Source organism: Rhamphochromis sp. 'chilingali', assembly GCF_963969265.1.
Source record: "Rhamphochromis sp. 'chilingali' genome assembly, chromosome: 4".
NCBI lineage: Eukaryota > Metazoa > Chordata > Actinopteri > Cichliformes > Cichlidae > Rhamphochromis > Rhamphochromis sp. 'chilingali'.
In genome coordinates this window covers 43,397,743-43,419,004 of record NC_137948.1, presented here as the reverse complement: position 1 = coordinate 43,419,004, position 21,262 = coordinate 43,397,743, and the positions used below count along the sequence as shown (strand labels likewise).

Genomic DNA, 21,262 nt, shown 5'->3' with positions numbered 1-21,262 from the left:
TTTATTAATGCAAAAACAAACTAAGCCTACCTGGCCCTATGTGGGGAAGTAATTGCCCCCTAAACCTAATAACTGGTTGTGTCACAGTGCAGACCCACACGCAGACAAACAGAGGAACAGACGGTGGTTTAAACTGAAAGAGAGTCTTTATTTGATGGCTGTACAAAATACTTCAAAGCAACAAACGAAGGGAGGAAGTGAAAACGCTAACAAAAACTTTGAGAAGCTAAACAAAAGAACACAGAAGAAACGTAGGCGATGAAACAGGCGAACCGGCGAGGAACAGAAGGAAACACACACTATATGAACACACACAGAGGGTAACGAGGCAAACAGGCAGGGAACACAGCTGTGAGTAATTAGACTCGCCGAGACTGGGAGGAAGACAAACAGAACACACTGACACAGGACACAGACTGTCAAAATAAAACAGGAAATACGTGAATGGAGAGACGAGGATGACAACAGGTAACACAAGAGAGGCACAATAACATCTAAACACTAGAATCATTAACAAATAACCACAAACAAACTAAATCGATCAATATTCATAATCACAAATCACTAGACTCTGTACCATGACACGCTGAGTCACTCGTAGCAGCAACAACTACAAACACTACAGAAAAACAAACACAAAAACAGCTTTTCTTTATGAAAACCCATCTAAACCTCGAATGATAAGAATGGGATCCAAAAACTGGAATCACGTCTTTCTAATAGGAAAAACTACCCACAAACTAATTCCTGTGCACTTTGACGCTTCTTTAAGGAAAACATGACTTCTTTAGAGAATAAAAAATTCTCAGTTTTGGATGTAAGTGGTATCAAAACATACCAATTGTGCTGCTTGTCTGCAATGCACAGCTTAACTTTTCTGCCCTTGAATTACTATTACAGTTACGTTTATACTACTTTATTACTAAAAATATTTGAACCATTCCTTTAGGACAACAACTACAAGACACCACTCACTCAGCATCTCTAGACCCAGCAGTCTTAGCTAATTATAATCTCCAACCTTCCTTTATATCAAACATCCTTGAAAGAGTAGTTGTCAAACAGCTAACAGATCATCTGCAGAGGAACGGCTTATCTAATAAATGAAGATTTTAATATTGCAGGTTAATTTCCATTGCCATTTTAAGAAGGTGGCGTGTGTCGACCCTTCAAAAGTCAAGAAATCTCGGCCAGCTGTTACTCCAGCTGTTACTCCAGGCTAGGTGGCTAATGCACTTCACCTCTGTCCTCCACACTATAAAAGATGGCTCCACTTCTCAGTTTCTCTCTTCTGCTCCACCTTCCATCAACTCTTCGGTGATGCTTCTGTCTTGGTCTGTTTAATAAATGCTGAACTTCTTCGGTGGACTCCCTCCTTCTCACCTACTCTGAGGCAGTTTGTCAGGTATGTATGTGTGTGTATCCGACTAGACACCCCTGTGTCATCAGGTTCCCAATCATAGATGACTTCTTTTTTGAGTTACCACATTCTGAAGATCTTTGAAAAACTTGACCTTCAACCTTGATCTAAAAGTTGAAGTCACTGAAATTTGAACTCGTCTGATATGTTTAGTAGATGGTATCAATCGAGCTTTCCGTTGCATCTTTCTCGACTTGGATGTCTATATCGCCCCCGCGACCACCTGCCCGCCCGGCAGGTCGATGACAACACCCCATCAGTCATTTACGGCTAAGGGATGACTAATCTCTTACAAAAAGATTAATCCAAAATAAGACAAATCTGGATGGATCAACTTAAGACACACAACTCTTGTACATCATGCTTTATTCATGTTCTCAGCTTGAGGTTGTTTCTGGTTTCTTTATATACACCAGGATCATTATCACTCTGTTATATACGATCACACACACAGGGGATGACATTTGAATTCACCTTTCATAATATCACCTTTCTTTGACAAATACAGTCTTCCACTGTTTACCATATGCACTTACACTGTTTACAAGGAAAACGGTGCATTAATGTTAGTTGATGTAACCACTTAATGTTTGATGTAGACTGAAAACTGCAAATATTAACAGAATTCACTGATTTGAAAATCATTTAACTGCAAATAGCACAAAGACAAGAACTCAGGTGAAGTCATATTGCTGTGTTTTTAACTAAATGATCAGACCGTCATGATCCGGAGGTACGTCTGGAAAACTCGTTCAGGCACCTGAGCTCCTTGGTCTCCATCCCTGGGCGGAGCCATTAGCTCCCCTGCAGAAGCTGATTCTGGGTATTTGGGTTGAGGATTTAAGCTCTACTCAGAATGTCCTTCACCGCCAGTTTGTCAACGACCTCAGGTTGGTATCAGCTCCAAGTTTTCAGGCTCTTGTTTCTTGTTTTTTCTGTTTTCCTATGCCACAGTTCACCTGGACCTTCCTTGCCGCTTACCTTCAGCTTCAGCTCTTCTCGGACTACCTCTCCATTCTGGAAAATACAGCGAACCTCACCTGCCTGCCCTCCTATCACCACCCCACAGTGGAACTCAGTCTCTGCCATTACTCACCTGGATTCTCACCGCCTGTCCCTCAAAGCCGAACTCACCCTGGCTACAAGTAAGTCCCATCAGTCGTACTCCACTTCCCCAAGTGTCCTTCGCCTCGCCACCTTCCTAACCCCGTTCTCTTCTCTTCTCAGACGTACCCACTTCATTCCAGTTGCACCTGTTAAGTCCCAGTTTTCCCTTACTGACCCACGGCCACGTCGCTACGCCACCCACGCCCTCCTCTACGAATTACACTCTGTTGTCTTATATACACACTGTAAAACGTGCTCGCCGTCTCTGTTGTGGTTCTAGGCGTTTGAGTCCACTTTTGCAATCGGTTTGCGCCGCTGTGACACACACTGGCACCAGAATAGAGTCATAACCTTAATGCAGGTATGAGGCCCTGTCAGGTCATTGTACTAATGTTCAGTTGAATATGAGGCTTTGGTTCAGATGACTGTCACATGCTCATGTCTGCTGTCATATAGTCTGTGATCCATTTATAACTCGGTTTCTTATGTTTACTCAGTCTAAGAGTCATCATATGAATCATGGGAGCATTCCTCATTGGCAGGGCTTCGTCAGTATTCACTAAACAAGTGTGCTTCGTGCAAATATAATATAAATTATGCCCATTCCACGAGAGCACATCTACAGCTGAACTATGAATAAAACACTGGAGCAGTGTTGGATTCCCAGACAAATAATTATTCCTGCAGTGTGTTTGGTCTCAAAGAGACTGCACTGCAGTTCTGTCCCTCCAGATTCAGAGTCACACCCACGGAGAGCAGAACACATGTTGCCAGATATCACAAATCACACTTGCTAATAGACACACTCTTTTTCATACACACACATATACACTGAATGGGGGGAGGAGGTGTTGAAAGCCCAGGAGGACCGCAAGGAGAGAAGGTGACTAGCAATGTGATGGATAGGGTGACAGACAGAGTTCAGCGAGGGAGCTGCTGGAGAGGGGTGAAGGGTAGAAGGATGAAAAGCCTTTAAAATGTATTTTATAAACATGTGCTTTACGGGATCGTTGCATCTTAACAAGACAAATTCAGCACAAAGCTACAAAAATGTGGCTGGCTAATGCTGCTGTCTGCTCAAAAGCATAGACAGCCGACAGCCAGCGCAACCGCTGCCTTCATTACAAATGATCAGATCTGATTGGTGAGGAGCGAGTAAGAAAGGCAAAGTTAGCGACTCCAAATTCCAACAAATGATTTCCCTACTCGCTTGACTAAAGCCTGCATGAACAACATTAATATTAGTAGGACTGTTTTCTTTTGCAGTGTTGTCACATATTGCTGTGTCTAGTTCAGTAACACTGAATATAATGTACAACCTACCATTCTGTACGTCCAGGATGTGATGCTTATCCAGTGTCCATCCTCCCACGTTGGAAGCATCCAACTCATAGCCCTGCAGAATAGCCGTCCTCTTCTCCCACAGGATGAGATCCAGGCAGGACTCGTATTCAAAACCTACGGACACTGTTAGACAAAGAGTTTCAGGTAAGTCCACATATTTAATCCTTCCCGTTGTACATTTTCAAACCAAACAGGAAGGCCTGTGCAATTCTGAACAAAGAACCCAGGTCTATACACGGGCCTGCAACACGAGCACCCAGCACACCAGTGACCCTCACATGTGTTTGCTTTTGCAACATGCAGTGACTCCTGATGTTGGTTCACTGAGAGCCTTCATTTTTACACACACACACACACACACACACACACACACACACACACACACACACACACACACACACACACACTCACGCACACACACACACACACTCACGCACACACACACACACACACACACACACACTCACGCACACACACACACACACACACACACATACACACACACACACACTCACGCACACACACACACGCACATACACACACGCACACACACTCACACACACACACACATACACACACACACACACACACTCACGCACACACACACACACACACACACACACACACACACACTCACGCACACACACACACGCACACACACACACACTCACACACACACACACACACACACACACTCACGCACGCACACACACGTACACACACCAAGTGTGCATATGAACTATTAGCCACTACAGCTGAGTATGTATAGAAAGCTTTTTAGTGCTACTTCCTTAGCACCATCACCTGCTATGATATTGCACATTTGAAATACAAGACTGGTGCCAGAGCCTCTGTAACATCAACTTTCAGTATATTCAGATACACTATCAGTCACAGCCTCTCATCTAAAGTTTTTCTTTATTTTCTATGTGATTGCAGATTCCCACTGAAAGCATCAAAACTATGACTGAACACATACATGATCATGTAGTAAACAAAAGAAACATGTTTTATATTTTAGATTCTTCCAGTTATCCAGCCTTTGCTTTGATTCCTGCTTTGCTCACTCCTGGCATCCTCTCCATGAGCTTCATGAGGTCGTCACTTGAAATGGTTTCCAACAGTCGTGAAGGAGTTCCCAGAGATGCTGAGCACCTGTTGGCTTGTTTGCCTTCACTCTGCGGTCCAGCTCATCCCAAACCATCTCAGTTGGGTTAAGGTCAGGTGACTGTGGAGGCCAGGCCACATAAATCACCAACAGTGTCATCAGCAAAGCCCCCCCACACCATCGCACCTCCTCCTCCATGCTTCACAGTGAGAACCATCAGTTCATTTATTCTGCCCAAAGACCCGGCAGGTGGAACCAAAGATCTGAAATGTGGACTCACCAGACCAAAGCACAGATTTCCACTGGTGTAATGTCCACTCCTTGTGTTTCTGGGCCCAAATAAATCTCTTCTGCGTGTTGCTTTTCCTCAGTAGTGGTTTCTTAGCAGCTATTTGAACATAATAATGTAGCTGCCATCACAAGTGTGTGAATGTGTGTGTGGATGGGTGGGTGACTGAATGTAGTGTAAAGCGCTTGATTTTAGCAATTTTCTAACAGTTGTCAAATATGGCTGTCAGCTGTGCACCAACCTGACTGCTGCACAACACAACTGATGGTCCCAACTCCATTTAGAAGGCAAGAAACTCCCCCAATGAACCCTGACAGGCTCACCTGTGAAGTGAAACTATTTCAAGAGACTACATCATGAAGCTCGTTGAGAGAAGGCCGAGGGTTTGCAGCGCTGTCAACAAAGCAAAGAGTGGAAGCTAAAATATGAGACATAATTAGACTTATACATCAATTTTTAATAAAGAAAAAACATTAAATCAAAAGATGTGTCCAGTGATTAGAGTTGGTCCGACTCCCGACCAGGGCGGGGTGTCTGTATCCAGTAAGCGGCTCTAGGCAAGACAAGCCCCCCCCCCCCCCCCGATGCTAACCAAGCCTACCTTGGACATGAGTGAGAGACATAAAAATGAAGCTATACCGACTAAGACGTTGCCAAGATTAACAAGGTGCATCAGTTGTTGAGGAAACAGCACATGCTGATGAGAAACGGGCTACTGGAACAAGGTAGCATAAGTGGGCAAGAGATGAAAATAGGGCACTGTTGGAATGCTACTACGCAAGTAATCCCAGCAGAAGGGGTTACATGCACAGGATGAGGGATCCAGAGTGACAGCGAAACAACTAGTAACAACTCCTCTACATGGACGGCATCAAGCTGTATGCCAAGCATGAACGAGACATTGATTCACTGATATACAGCAGCAACACTGTAATGTCATTCGGACTGGAGAAGTGTAGTAGTCAGGTAGTCAGAACCGAGGGGATCGAACTACCAGATGGCAACACTGCAGACATCGAGGACAGCTACCAGTACCTGGGGATCCCACGAGCAAATGGGAACCATGAAGAGGCCGCTGGGAAAGCTGCAACCACCAAGTACCTGCAGAGGGTCAGGCAAGTCCTGAGGAGTCAGCTGAATAAAAAGAACAAGATCCGGGCCATCAACACGTACGCCCTGCCCGTGATCAGGTACCCTGCTGGGGTAATAAGCTGGTCAAAGGAGGCGATGGAAGCCACTGACATCTAAGACGAGGAAGCTCCTGACCACACGTCCAGCACCCTGAGACTGTACACTCGGCAGAAGGAAGGAGGCTGGAGACTAGTGAGTGTCAGTACCACGGTCCAGGTGAGACAGCGAAGGCAACGATGGCATCTGGATTTATATTTAACATGAGGAGTTCGTATGGCCGAGCCATTTTGTTTTGTCCCCTGAGCAACAGGTGGAACTTCAAGTTCTCATAGAAAGAGCTCCTTGTTGATATCGCTGTTGTTGTTGTCAGTTTTGGTGCTTTAGACACACCACATTAGATGATGGAAAAATCAAGCCTCTGCATTTATGAGTGAAAAGAGAATATTACATGTTGTAAGTTTCAAAACACTTTTTAACATATTTAACACATTAACATCCAACTTCAGATAAACAATTTAAGGAAGAAAAAGATGAGATTGTTAGAAAAGTGTCTGCGAACGTGATTAAACTAATGCTGTTTCATGCAGAGTGGCAGTGACACTGTTTAAAGCCCTATATGTGATGCTGAGGATTTGTCAGATACCAACCCTTATAGCAAATGCCCAAAACTGCCTGTATTTTCTATTTGTACAAACTTACCGACTGCCTCTGATAGTCCATAGACACGCTGGCCATAGGCATCTGTCTTGTCCCAGATGAATGTGTATGACAGATTTGGTTGTGCAGGGAACCATTTTTGGAAGAGGCGGCCCACCACTGCCACCATCAGGTGAACCTGGATTGACAGGAAAGGGTTAACTTCATGATACTGATTAATTCACAGAAAACAGTAACGGTAGGCATTTGTCTTAGCTGTAACTTGAAATGCTGGGAAATATCACTCATCACACCTTCATCAAATTGAAAGGTATTGATGTCTGCGTCATGGTGACTTTCAGCACTGGTTTATATCCTGCTGCTCTGGAGCTAAGGTAGATCAGGTTTAGATCACTGCCAGGTATTGATGTTTGTTCTTGTAGAACCTACAGAAAGAAACGAAACACACCAGACACATCAGTACCCACGGTTCCAAATGGTAAATGGCCTGGATTTGTATAGCGCTTTACTTAGTCCCTGTGGACCTCAAAGCACTTTAGCACTACATTCAGTCACACACACATTCACACACTGGTGATGGCAGCTACATTGTAGCCACAGCTGCCCTGGGGCGCACTGACAGAGGCGAGGCTGCCGGACACTGGCGCCACCGGGCCCTCTGACCACCACCAGTAGGCAACGGGTGAAGTGTCTTGCCCAAGGACACAACGACCGAGACCGTTGGAGCCGGGGCTCGAACCGGCAACCTTCCGATTACAAGATGCCCCATTTCAAAACTATTTCAATCTATTTTCCAACTCTAAGTGGTTCACAGTACTGGACAAGCTAGCTTTATTTTCATTTATATGTGTGAATGACACAGGGCAGCACGGTGGTTAGCACTGTTGCCGCACGGCAAGAAGATCCTGAGTTCAATTCCACCATCAGGCCGGGGTCTTTCTGTGTGGAGTTTGCATGTTCTCCCCGTGTTTGCGTGGGTTCCCTCCGGGTACTCCGGCTTCCTCCCACCGTCCAAACACATGCAGCTTGTGGGGATAGGTTAATTGGATAATCCAAATTGCCCATAGGTCTGAATGTGCGAGTGAATGTGAGTGCGAATGGTTGACTGTCCCTGTGTGTTGGCCCTGCGACAGACTGGCGACCTGTCCAGGGTGTATCCCGCCTCTCGCCCTATGACAGCTGGGATAGGCTCCAGTGCCCCCCGCGACCCTGAAAAGGATAAGCGGAAGCGAATGGATGGATGGATGTGTGAATGACCAGAAAAGTGTGTACTAATGCAACTGCTGTAAATGAAAGGCTGTTCAGTTTCCCTAGAACTATAAAAAATAAAAATAAATGAAGCTTCAATACGGTCGATCGGTGGATCTCACGCACAAAGACATAAAACAGATCATAACGATACTTCTGTGACCTTTCTGATAGCCAAAGTGAGCCAACTGTGTGTTCAATGATGGCTGTCCACAGTGAAAAGAGATGGCCTCTTTTACTCCTTCTTCACACCACCTGTCTCCTCTGTCCCTTTGAAATAGGGTAGATGTGGTTAGAGTGATGATATCAGCTGTGTTGGCCAGCCTTCCCTGCATTGAACCCACTGCTTTACCCGTCCCCTGCAGCTGAGCCACAAACCACACTCCACCACATTCCTGATTAGGGATGGGTACCGGTGTCCGGTTCTGACATAAACGGTAGTAACCAGACCGAAAAGCAGCGCACATTTCGGTGCTTTTTTTTCCTGAGCTGTGATACACTTCTAGCCAATCATTTTACGTTTCCGAGGATAGTAGGCGGGGCCAGGTACGTACGTTCTGTTAGAGCAGAGCTACAGATTAAAAATGTCCAAGGCGAAGCGGTCAAAAGTCTGGCTGTACTTCACAGCAAAAGATGCAAACTCAGCAGCAACAAGTGCTTTAAGCTGATACTGTGATACTGTCAAAGGAGGTAACACCTCGAATCCGATGAAACACCTGGCGACGCATAGCGGTTTTTTTTGTTAAAAGCAGAGAAATGCGCCGTATTTGACAGCTTGCTGCGAGACCTCACACCGAGCACATCTACTGCGGGTGTGGTGCCTGTTATGGGACCCGGAGTTAGCAACATCCCCCAAAAACCCGAAGAGGAGAGTCCTGGCCCCTAGCCCTGCCAGTGTAGCAGGAATGATGAGGATGATGATGCAGCAGCCGTTCTTCTCTGCGTGAGTAGCTTAAGGTTGTTTGTGTGTAATTTACGTTGAGTAGGCTAACCACGTTATTACATTAATGCATGTAAGGTGAACTAGCAAACATCATCATAGCTACATGCGGCTGTCTTCTTGTTTGATGGCAGATACTCCCTTCACCCTGGCCAAAAAGGCTAAAATGACCAAAGAAAAAGTGGAAACCAGTTAAACATGAGAGGTTTTGGACAAAATTGGTATTTTTTCCATTGTTTAAGCACTGCTTCCAGCCAAGAGTGATGCCATATAGGCCCCATAGCTGCAGAAAAGGCTAACATTGTTATCTTTTTACAAAAAACAGCTGAACATGAGAGGTTTTTGGACAAAGTGTGTGTTCTCCATTCTTTAAGCACCGGTTTGAGCACCAGCACCGTTTCAAAAGTACCGATTTGGCACCGGTATCGGTACCGATGCTCCTGATGAAGTGCTGTACTAAGCGCAAAATTGCTGTCGATGCCAAGTGCGGCAGACCCACAATAAACTTTCAGAGGAGTGACTCAGGAGACTACCAATGACAGGGAAGAATGCCACTGACTGACATATGAGCTGCTAGAGCTTCACCCAGGCAACCAGAACCAACAATCACAGTCCCAGTGTGCATGCAACTTAATAGCCCAGTACAATTGACAGCCTTGCATATTCATGCCATAATTCTGCTCCCTTCACTTTCTTCATGTTCTTTATTTATTCATTTTTTTCTTCCTAACATCCTTGTACAGGTTCAGCTTGGTTTCATCAGTCCAAACATTTTCCTGCCAAAGTCTTTCAGTTGTTTTCTGGCAAAATCTAATCTTGTCTTTTTGTTCTTGAGTGTAACCAGTGGTTTGCACCTTGCTATAAAGCCTCTGTTTTAGACTTTGGTGTTCTCGATTAGGTTTTATGTTGTGAATGTTTAATTTAGAAACCGAAGAAACAATTCTGCAAATCCTCTTTCACTTGCATCAACGTACATGTGGACCTCAAACTGGGAGCTACGAAATAAACGTTTAACACACTGAATCAGTTCCAGATATTTTATCTGCTTCTTTTGTCAGACAATAATCAGGACATAGGCACCTGGGCAAGCCGCTGCTTGTCAGTGAACGGTCCATTTACCTTGGAGATTCTCAAGATGAGATTATGTATAAAAAATTCCATTATTAATGAACAGTTAATGCACGCAGTGGTTCTCAAACAGCATGGCACGCCCCACTGCTGGGGTGCAGAGCTCTGACAGGTGGTGTGCAGGTTACCTGGCAGAAAAGTCATGCAGAACTACTGTTTACCATCGGAATCGCTTCTATGGCGGAAAGAAGAAATTTGCAGCAGTTATGTTAATAATATGCGCATCTGCTGAAAAGCTGCAGGCGTGTGGACGTCAACAGCCGCAATAAAGAAGTGTACTGAAAAGTGCGAACGGGTCTGTCGCGCATCGTTTGCAGTGATGCTGAAACCCAGGACTGGGGCACGAGAGACCCGACCACGTGTTCGCACTTTTCACTACTCTTCTTTATTGCATCTGTCGACTTACACTCGCCTGCAGCTTTTCAGCTACAGCCTACACACACCAGCAGCAACGACAGGACCCAGTTCATTCTGTTTTAAGCCGGCGAGGCGTGATTGCAGAGGCCGCTCAGGTGCGCCCGCCTCCCCCACAGCCACGCTGCAGACCACGCCCCGCCACAGCTCTGCAGTCAAAAACTCTCACTAAATTTCATCTGTGTTCACAAGTTTTATAAGACTAACACTGAATTTTATTCCATGTTTGGCAACGTTCACATTCTGTTTCACTTGTTGTTTGCTGAAACTGCTGAAGGATTCACCGTGAATGAGTTTATTATCCAAATAAAGTTGCAGCTCGGCTTTTCTGTCATTGCTTTGTTTAGATGAGGTGTGAAAATCTTTCTTCCTGTCATGTGAGGATGATGTGAAAAGTTTGAGAACCACTGAGTTAATGTAATACTTTTGTTAAACATAAATAAAGATGAAAGTCTGCAGTTGAATCACATTTTGATTGTGAAGAGAAACTGATGTTTGTGGTGCAAATGCAATGCAGAAGTGTAAGCAGTCACAAATTAGAGAGCTAGATTAAAAATAGCAGCTGGAAGCTGTCTCGACATGCCATCGAAGACGATCAGCGACATTTAAATCTGATGATGTTTTTATGGTTCTTTTCCCAGAACCATAAATACGAGCAGGTCACAGGAGTTGGTCCTAAAGCTTTTGACATTGCCCCCCTGCAAAGCTCTGCCTAGTGCCTAATGACTGCCATGGAGTTAGAACCAAAAGAAGTTATTGAATACAAAACAACAGAAAAGAAGACTGAGTTTCATTTCCAGGTACACAGCAGAGACTGCATGTTCCTGATTTGCTTGTGATTCTTCCACCTGCTGCAGTTTACTTCCACAAATCTAGAGGTATGAGTTTGTCTCAATGTTTGTACTTTTAAGGTCTAAACTACAGCATTTCAGGGGTCTGTCAATAAACATTTAAAAAGATACACAATTAAACTCCAAATGAGACAAAAAGAACTCCTATCCTAGCGATGTGAGGTAAATGATCTACAAGCAACAGGACAGAAGCTGAGAAGACTTCTGAAAAGGGAGAGAGAAGAACTGATTGAGACTACGTTGAAAAAACAGTCCTGAGGGAATACTCCATTTGCAGTGTTATACTTCTCAGCTGCACTATTGCCTTTTCATTAGCTGCGCATTTAGCATTCATTACAGATCCATTTCATGCCTTTAAGGCCGGCCTCACTGCCCTCCCTCTAATGGAGCCAGCTCCACCAAAAGCTAAGGAGCAGTTTTCCATTTGCTTGCTTTTGATCTACACTCGAACATGTGCGCACGCACACACACACACACACACACACACACACACACACACACACACACACACACGTGTCCACACAGATAGATGTGCTGTCCTATTCATGTGCAAAGACACTGGCTTTGTTTTTTATATGGACAAACACATACAAAACACATATGCATGTTTTAATCTGCTCAACCTAAAGATTTAAGTTTGCCAAGTATAACACAGCTGGCACAAAGTGTTACATTAGTTTTACATTGCAAACTTATTCACAGACAGAGAGATCATACTCAAAGTGTCTTAACTCCCATTAAAGTCCTCTGATTGATTCATTACCTGTGTTTCAGGTATGATGGGGCCATCTTCAGGTGAGCTTCTGTAAAATGTAGACAGAGGAGAAGCAACAATGACAGGACTCGGTCTGATGAAACCACTCAGGTCACAGCTGGGAATGTCATTTTCCTCCTGAAACAGCCAGACACGACATGTGTTGGTCACTGAATATGGAAAGGTGAGCTCAGCAGTCACAGCACTGATTCAATTATTCATTTAACCCGAATACATCTGTGATAGAAAGAGTAAATGAAACAAAGGTCGTATCTGCATATTCAGTGCAGTGTCAACAGTCAGACCCTCAGTCGTTCACCTTCTTCATCACAAGCGTGTCCATCACATAGAAGACATTCCACGGCACCCAAACAGTTCTGTACTGCGTGAGGAAGGGAGCACGCTCAAAGCTCAGTGTGAGGGATGCCCCGCCATTGGCCAGAAGATCAAACCTGTCAGCACATCATCGTCAAACAAATGTGTACAGTGAGTGCTGGGAAACAAGACGTGTGAGTACCATGCAGCTGAATTATACAAGCTTTAATAAGGAAAGCCTCTTAATTCACTGTTACAGAATATAAGAGTGGATTTGCAAACTTCAGCAGGACAAAGACTCTTAAACTTTCATTTGTGACGGTGTAATTGGCTCATTAAATTCTGTGAGTGTGCTGATGTGCATCTTGTGTCTATATATTGTGTGCATTACATACCTACAGTTGGAGTGTGTGAGCACGTTTGTTTGTGTGCAGGTGTGTGTGTTCAACAGTGACTGAGTGCGTCCCTGTGAATCCAGTGCATTTTAAAAAGCGTCTTCCCCACACGCTCACACGTTCTCTTCAGCTGACGTGAGAATGAAGAAGCTGTGTGAGCTGAGGTGGGAATGTAAGAGCACAATGTAGATGTCATTCTCCCGTTGTTGGCTGTCCGTTTTTGTGTTTGTGTGTGTTTATGTATCTTTGTGGGGACCAACACTGTTATGGGGACAAAATCCTGGTCCCCACAAGTTAAAGGTGTTTTTTAATGTCAGGGTTATAATTAGGTGACAGTTAGGTTTAGGCTAAGGGATGTAAAAACACGGTGTGCACGCGTGTGTGTGTGTCTGATTGTGAGGGGGTTACTCAGGAGACCCCCCCCCCCCCCTGCTGGGCATTTGAAAGAATGCAGGTTTCACATTTACATGGAGCTACATCCACTTTTACTTTCAGGATATGTTTCACACACATGCAGATCATTGATATGAAAATGGTTTCATTCTAGTTGTTGGTGGAAACCTCCATGAAGGAGCCCTGTTTACCACCCTGGTCATCAAGTTTATTTAGTGAACAGACGATGATTAACATCTGTTTTAAACCACTGCTGAGAGGAGACATTTTTGGAAAAGGCACAATGTTTGTATAAAAGTGTATGAAAATATTAATAATGAATAAGTACACACATGCCATCCTTGCGTGTTATAGTGTATCCATGCTCAGGATAGTGAACAAATGTCACGTTGACTCCAATCAGAGGTGTTCCATCAGCTGTCAGGACCTGACCTCGAATTATCGACACCAAGCTAAAAAGAGAGAAGAGAGCAGAGAGAACTCGTTTACTCACACTGCCTGCAAGATTTACTTAAAACATTACAAAATGTTTAATGGCAAATAGTTATAATACATAAATAAGCCCATCAAGAAGTGAAATTTCCCTGAGTCCCTGTGGCTGAGCTGGAAAACTGTCTTAAGAGATGGAAACACTCACAGCTCACCGTAGCTCTGCAATGTTACTCATTGTGATCGAACTGCAGTCCACTGAGGGATAACTTAAAAAACGACAACGGAGGAACTTCTGAGTAATGCTGATGTCACCACGGTACTTACAGTACATGTTGTCGTTTGCATCGGTGTTTATGTGTTTTCTGTTACTGTGTGGTTATTGTGGAAAAAAGAACCACATGCATCTGCCGGGTTTTGTCGGCCTCGTCTCTTGTTCCCGTGTTCAGTGTTCCCTCTCTCTCTCACCAGTCAGTCATGTTCCCATATCTATTTTTTCCCAGTCCAAGTGTCAAGCCTGCATGTCTTGGTCTTTGTTGCCATGGTAATCGGACTTCCTGTTTTATTTCCACAGTCTCTCGCCCTCTTCAGTGTGCTCAGTTTTCTCCCTGTCTGATTAATTCCAGCTGTGTTCCCTCAGGTTTCCTGTCCTTATCCCCGCGCTCCTTGCTTGCCTTGTTATTCCCAGTCAGTTCCCAGTTTCAGGTTTTGTTTTCCTGTCTGATGCACTTCATTATAAAGTCACAAACATGTCAGACATGCTTGGATTGGATTTCAGTGTTTTAGTTTTTTCATCCCATTTTACTTGCTCCTGTGTAGAGCTGCTTTCACACACACACACACACACACACACACACACACACACACACACACACACACACACGCAAATAAAATTGCAAAAAACAAAATCATCTTAAACCCCCAATTTTTCCCCCACAATCATTTGCGATGCTCCATAAAATCCACATAAATATCATTGCACATACAATACCATGACAATAAGCTACAGGCAGTAATCTAACAATTAGCTTTACTAGCAACCAGTTCACAACTGCAAGATGTTTGAGCAGCTTACATTTATTTTCATGTAATTTAATTGGCAACTTGTCATATCTGACATCTAAAGGTAAAATTATTCCAGACCATGGTAAATGGCCTGCATTTGTATAGCGCTTTTCTAGTCCATAGGACCCCAAAGCGCTTTACACTACATTCAGTCATCCACCCATTCACGCACACATTCACACACTGGCGATAGCAAGCTACATTGTAGCTACAGCTGCCCTGGGGCGCACTGACAGAGGCGAGGCTGCCGGACACAGGCGCCACCGGGCCCTCTGACCACCACCAGTAGGCAAACACGGGGTTAGTATCTTGCCCAAGGATATTTGGCATGCAGCCAGGATGCAGCCTGGGATCGAACCACCGACCTTCTGATTAGTGGCTGACCTGCTCTGCCACCTGAGCTACAGCCACCCCAATGCCAGATGCTTGACATTTTTCAGTACTTTACCCATGCTTTGCCTGCTATCAAAGCACTGACCTTATAATTTGTGCGCAGTCTATCACCTGAGACACAGCTGACATTTTCTTCCAGAAGACCCTTACATTCCTACAGTTTTAGTCCAAAACCATTCCCTGCCCTGCATCTGAGTCATCTTTTGTTAGATGTTGAGCATTTCTACCCATTAGAAATCACACGAGTTTTATCTCTGTGGCTGTAAGCCTTATCCTTAAAAGAGTACAGACACACACACACACAGTATATCTGTGTTTTCATGTCTAAAATAATCTTTTACGTTTGCAGGTACATCCCATTAGGGAAACACTGGACACTTTATTACAGGTTTGGTATTACAGGTTCTCCTCTTATGAAATATTCAGTAAATCATAAAAATATGACAAAAGCAGAAAGATTGCCAAACACAATTGCTGTCATGTTTCTTCCCTCTCAGTAGAGCTGCCTTTCAGCCTCTGTATTTGCAGACTGGCCCCTGTCATTCCCTGTTATCACTCTCAATGAATGCTATCTTTGAGGCAGGTGTGGGCAGGAATGGCTTTTGGCAAGGGAAAACAGCAGACCTTGAGCACTATATTTGGATTTTGCTAACATGTTTTATCATTTTCATGCCTACAGAAAGCAAAGCTAAACTACCACTTCTCATATTATGCTAAATAAAAATAGGATACACCATGACCTGCAGGCTTAAAAAATATTAGTCAAACAATCACAGAAAACAAGGACATCAATGAAACCTACTTTGACCTACGACTACAGATCATTTATGCTTCAAAGAGCAGTGCATGAGATATGAATATGTGTGATTTTTCCCTGCCAATGTGCAGGTGGAGTACATGGTTATTGTAACTGCTCAATAACACTGTGTGGAATGATGAACACGGGTGAATCCAGTTACTGCAGAGCTGAACCCATAAAATATGTCATGAAAAAAACAGTTTACAGTAAGATGTCTGCAATATCCAACAGTCATTTACAGCAAAGCAGTGTTTCCATGGCTTGGAATGAACATCTGCATGTGCATGCCAATGTTGCTGCTTTATCCCTAAAATGTAAGAGAAAAAGAAAAGAGAAAACACGACAGAAGACATGTTTACCTTTTATTAAAAGGATTTTCACCATTGATTATGTGAGTCGATTCAGGCCCAACTAGAAAGTGAATGCGCTGGTAGAAAGATCTGGCAGCCTAAGAAAAGCAAAATAAATAAATGGGTAATCTGATGCTGAAAGGTGTCGTCATTTTGTCGATTTCTGACGGGATCTTCTTACCTGTTGAGGAGGCACTGAGGATGGAGACTGGCTGAGCACCTCGCCTGGGTCAGGTGACCCTTTGCAGTACAGCTGATTCTGACAGGAAGGCTGCAGACAGCAGTCTGGATCCATGCAGTCAGCCAAGCCATCTGAAACATGCACAAGCCCTACAGTCACAAAGCTAGCACAGAGTTGGGGAAAACATAGTCGTTTAAAAGCTTTACATGTGAAATCTAATGAACAGCTTAACATGTTTCAGTTCATAGCAAACAAAGGCAGCATAGCATTAGCTGCAACAGCTACATAAACAATTTGTTCAGTCTTTCAGACAGAGGTTTCAATGACCAACAGACGGAAATGTACTAATGCACGTTTAAAATCTGCAGCATTTATATGATTTTATAAACTCTGGTAAGGTTCCTGGAGCCCTTTATATTTTGCATCCAAAAAGCCAGACTTCCTTGTAATTTTTTGAAGTGGTCTTAACCAGCAGGTCTTCAGTGCTTCTGAAAGCTTTTCAATTTTTTCTGCAGACAGCGGCTCCTTTATCACTCAGCTTTAGTGCTGTCCTCATGCGTACGGAGGAGGAGCCGCGCAACAGCGAGTGTCTACAGCCATCAGTGAAACATAGTGGACGCTCTGTCACATTTTCAGGCTGTACTTTAGCCAGTGATGTCTGTCAAACCTGATGGAATTATAAATGCAGGAAAATACGATCAGGTTTTGATCCACCATGCAGCCGATGCAGCGTGTGTGCACGTACAGAGAGACAAAGAAGGTGAGACAAGAAGAGCGACAGAGACAAATACTGTCAGCTGATAGGCTAGAATAATATTTAAAACTTTTACTGTCTCAGAGGTTTTGCTTTAACAATATTATTGTTGTAGTGTCCAGATTGAAACACACAGACAGATAAGATTAGGTCAGACGAGTTAAAGTAGTCCCAGCTGTGTCACTGGCACAGTGCATATGTTGCTGGATAAAACAGCTGTTAGCTGACATATGTAATGCCTACAAAAGATCCAGTTCCCAGTAGTGTTGGTGCACCTTTCTACGGCACTGTCACAATAAGTTTCAGCATGCATAGATCAACGCTCAAGTTTGTAAATCAATCACAAGGTCGAACCATCTTAAAGCGCATCCTGATTTATCATTTTTCTAAACACTAATGGAGACCAGATTTGAAAAATGACAAAAAAGTAAAAATACTAGAGAGAGTGCAGGTTAGAGGCACTCAGACGTTCAGGCAGCCGTGCCCAGCCTTTACACTTTACTGGAACACAGCACATGAGTGTCTGCCCAGCAGGCAGCAGCACAGTCACCACCTCATCATTTATTCATCATCAGGCATTACTTTGAGCACCCATACATACACAGGCAAAGTAAGTAAGTACTCTTTTGTACTTACTCTCTCCCACTCTAACACAGTGTTGTTATCAGCTCTTGAAGTGATTGGATGGTACAAACTGATGTGTCATTTTTCCTCGGTCCCCTGCAATTTAATGCGTGTGGGAGGGGAGGGGTTTTGAGGGGGTGTTGCACTCACCTGTGCTTTTCAAAGTAATCTCCGACCACTTTCTAAAGCACCTGTCCACTGTTCATTTCTTCCTAATGTCTGTCTTTGTAGTCGTGGGAGGACGTTTGGATTATTGTGTCGCTAACATTTAATATTCTCCTTATCCTGTGTTCATTCAGCCGTCAAACAAATCTGTTCATACATTTAACCATCTGTCTCCCCACTTTTAGTGTATCTACACAAACATACCTCCTTCGTTGTCCTTGCTGTCGGTACATAGTGTTTCCATGGCAACGTGGCACCCCGCCCCTCTCCATCCCGACTGGCAGATGCAGTGCCATCCGCTGGCCTCCAAGGTGCATCGTCCATTGTTATTGCAGAGACCTGGACAACCCTCTGGGCACAGGGGACAAGCACAGTTAGCAAAGTCACAGCAGTGGGAATAAAGGAGGGGACCATGATGACCGTCAGGGTGAAGACAGGCTTAAACCTATATACGTCTTTGAAGTGAGGTGATGATATTTTTGTACTGAATTGCTGTGAGAGGAGATCATTATTATTTATTTAATTTAGGGCCACGTTCATGCTAAAAACGATACATATTCGGAGTTTCCCTCTTGACTTGGAAAAACCTCTGAAACAGCACCGAGACCATGATGGGACGAAAAAGTCAAAAACAGCCAGAGGGGCACTGGAGGCCCCCACAGGACTGAGTCTGGACTCTGCTGCACCACACTGAGCTGACTCTTCAATTCAAACATCTGACAAAACCCACCAACAAGCAAAAAATACACACATGGGCTACAATAAATATTCATCCAAAAGGATCAAATAGAAAAAATAAACAGGACTTAATTTTGGTTAAGCTGGCCTTTGGATTCTGATAGGGCTGAGACTGGGCTGGATCGGTGCTACAGCCAAAATCGATCTGTTTCATTCAACAAATGTTTATACCAGCTGTCAGTTTAGAACATTTTAGAAAACATCCCATCATAGTATAAATGCGGTTTCAGATGCTATTCAGAAATGATTCTAACAGACATAAAAGGTTGTTGGTGTAAAATGGAAATGCACAGAATGCAACGATTTCCAATAATTAAAACTAGAAAGTACGAGTGCGCGATATAAACGATATACGATAGAAACGATATAAATTTGGCCAACGATAGAGATTTTGACTATACCGCTCTATCGCGATAGCGCATGTTGATAATGTCATCAAGCTGCGCCTGTTTTGGTTGAAAGCATCGCAGCGGCTAAAACCATTATCATCTGCAAATTATGACGGGCAACAGTCACAGCAAAGAGATGAAGCACTCTTGAAATATGGGGAAAGCCAAAAACTGCGCTTCCTCCACTTCCGTAACAAGAATTCATTAATGTTGAATTCTCTCGCAGCTGCTCTGTTCCCATGTTGTTGCAGTATATTAATAACTAACCTCGTATTGTGGATGAATAATCTCAGTTGTTCTCCTGACTGAAGGTTGGCCCGTGTACAGCATCCTGCTATGCGATTGTATTTGTCCCTGACCACCAGAATCCCTCACGTTAACTTTTATCGAGTGGAAGAAAAGTTGGCGTTCATCCTCCAGCTTCACTGTGCTAATGTTATGCTAACATAGCTGTGTCGCTAGCAATCACGTAGCACAACATTATATACCAGCTAGCCCAACTTCAGTAACCCTGCAAACGCCACTGCTGTTTAGTCTTCTGTCTTCATTATTTTGGAAGTGGTAGCAGAGCTGTACGTTTGAATTAGTTTCAAAAATCTCTCAGTCAGAACATGGTATGAAATGTTTAGGTGGAAACTAGCGAGCTAACTTCCTGTTAACTTGTAATTCAATAAATCTGTTTTCATGGATGCCTGGATGTTAAACTTAACTGTTACACCTGGTAAAGCAGCAACGCTGATGATTTAATTAAAGATGAAAGAATTTAGACTGTTTTTAACTTTGACTTTGGGACCTGAAGCTGACGGAGTTTTGGACCCAGATTACTCCGTGAAGCTCCTCACTACGGCAGCCGTAATGCTCTGACATCCATCAAGCAGTGCTGCTTACCAAAGTTGTACTAAAACATTTTTAACAGATTTCTGCAGCCAAAATCGGTTCGAGGTCAGTAAGCACAACCAGAATTCATACATGAGGCACACTCTCGATTTTTGAGAAAATCAAAGGATTTCAAGTCCTTATAGTGTGGAAAATACATTATACAGAAGAAAAGAATATATCGAGATATATATCGTTACTGCACGTGCTTCAAATTATATCACGATATGGATTTTAGGCCATATCGTCCAGCCCTACTAGAAAGCTGCAAAAAGCAAACGGAGAGGTTGTTTAATACTAAAAAAAACAACCAACCAACTGTTGGTGAGTTGTGGAACAATGTAAGATGTATGTAAAGTATTAGATTCATTAAAGATCTGATGATAGCATCTCAGAGAGGCTGTCTGTCAGAGTAAAGATGAATGACCAGGCTCAGTGTAAGATACAGAGGATCTGCATTCTTCCTATTAAAAGATTTTATTCAGATAAATTCTGTATTGATGGGACCGTATTTGAGGCTTTGGGCAAGACTTCTAAAATCACTGTTACTGGACACGTGAAATGCAGCTGCGTCCTTGAGGCTAAGGTTCAAATAGCAGCAGGTGATGATACTGTGGTGCATTAGTACACTAAGGCCACTAGATGACATCAAGGTAACTTCATCGTTTTTTCCCCAAAACAATAGTTTGTTTCAACATTTGCCACGTTTGTTGTGTGTGTTTGTACTATTTTCACTCTAAATTCTTTTGGAAATAATTGCACTCCGTCTTTTTTCCTACATTTTCTACATTTTCCAAAACTTTAAAAAGTTTATCTTCTCTCTCTCAGCAACTTCAGTACAAAAGTACCAGGCTTCAAAAACCCACACTGGTTAAATTCAGATGTGTATAAAGGCATTCAGCCCCGTTCGATGGACATTTCTCCAATTAATGGACTCACAGACTGACACACAAATAAAACAGTTAATTACAGTAGCCCACATGTGAGAGACACAGACTGGCAGAC

General features: G+C 43.5%; 1 protein-coding gene across 4 annotated transcripts in view; it reads right to left on the bottom strand.

The window, feature by feature from the left end:
• Positions 1-21,262, bottom strand: part of tenm3 (teneurin transmembrane protein 3) — a 183,226-nt gene that overhangs the window by 47,968 nt on the left and 113,996 nt on the right. For all 4 annotated transcript variants that reach the window (XM_080881555.1, XM_080881557.1, XM_080881556.1 and 1 more), the window contains 9 exons: positions 18,459-18,605; positions 16,712-16,842; positions 16,540-16,628; positions 13,827-13,946; positions 12,711-12,843; positions 12,401-12,529; positions 7,350-7,481; positions 7,099-7,234; positions 3,851-3,994 (listed from right to left, as the gene is read on the bottom strand). In XM_080881555.1, the coding sequence (XP_080737681.1) occupies positions 3,851-3,994; positions 7,099-7,234; positions 7,350-7,481; positions 12,401-12,529; positions 12,711-12,843; positions 13,827-13,946; positions 16,540-16,628; positions 16,712-16,842; positions 18,459-18,605 (1,161 nt within the window). The remainder of the gene's footprint in view (positions 1-3,850; positions 3,995-7,098; positions 7,235-7,349; positions 7,482-12,400; positions 12,530-12,710; positions 12,844-13,826; positions 13,947-16,539; positions 16,629-16,711; positions 16,843-18,458; positions 18,606-21,262) is intronic.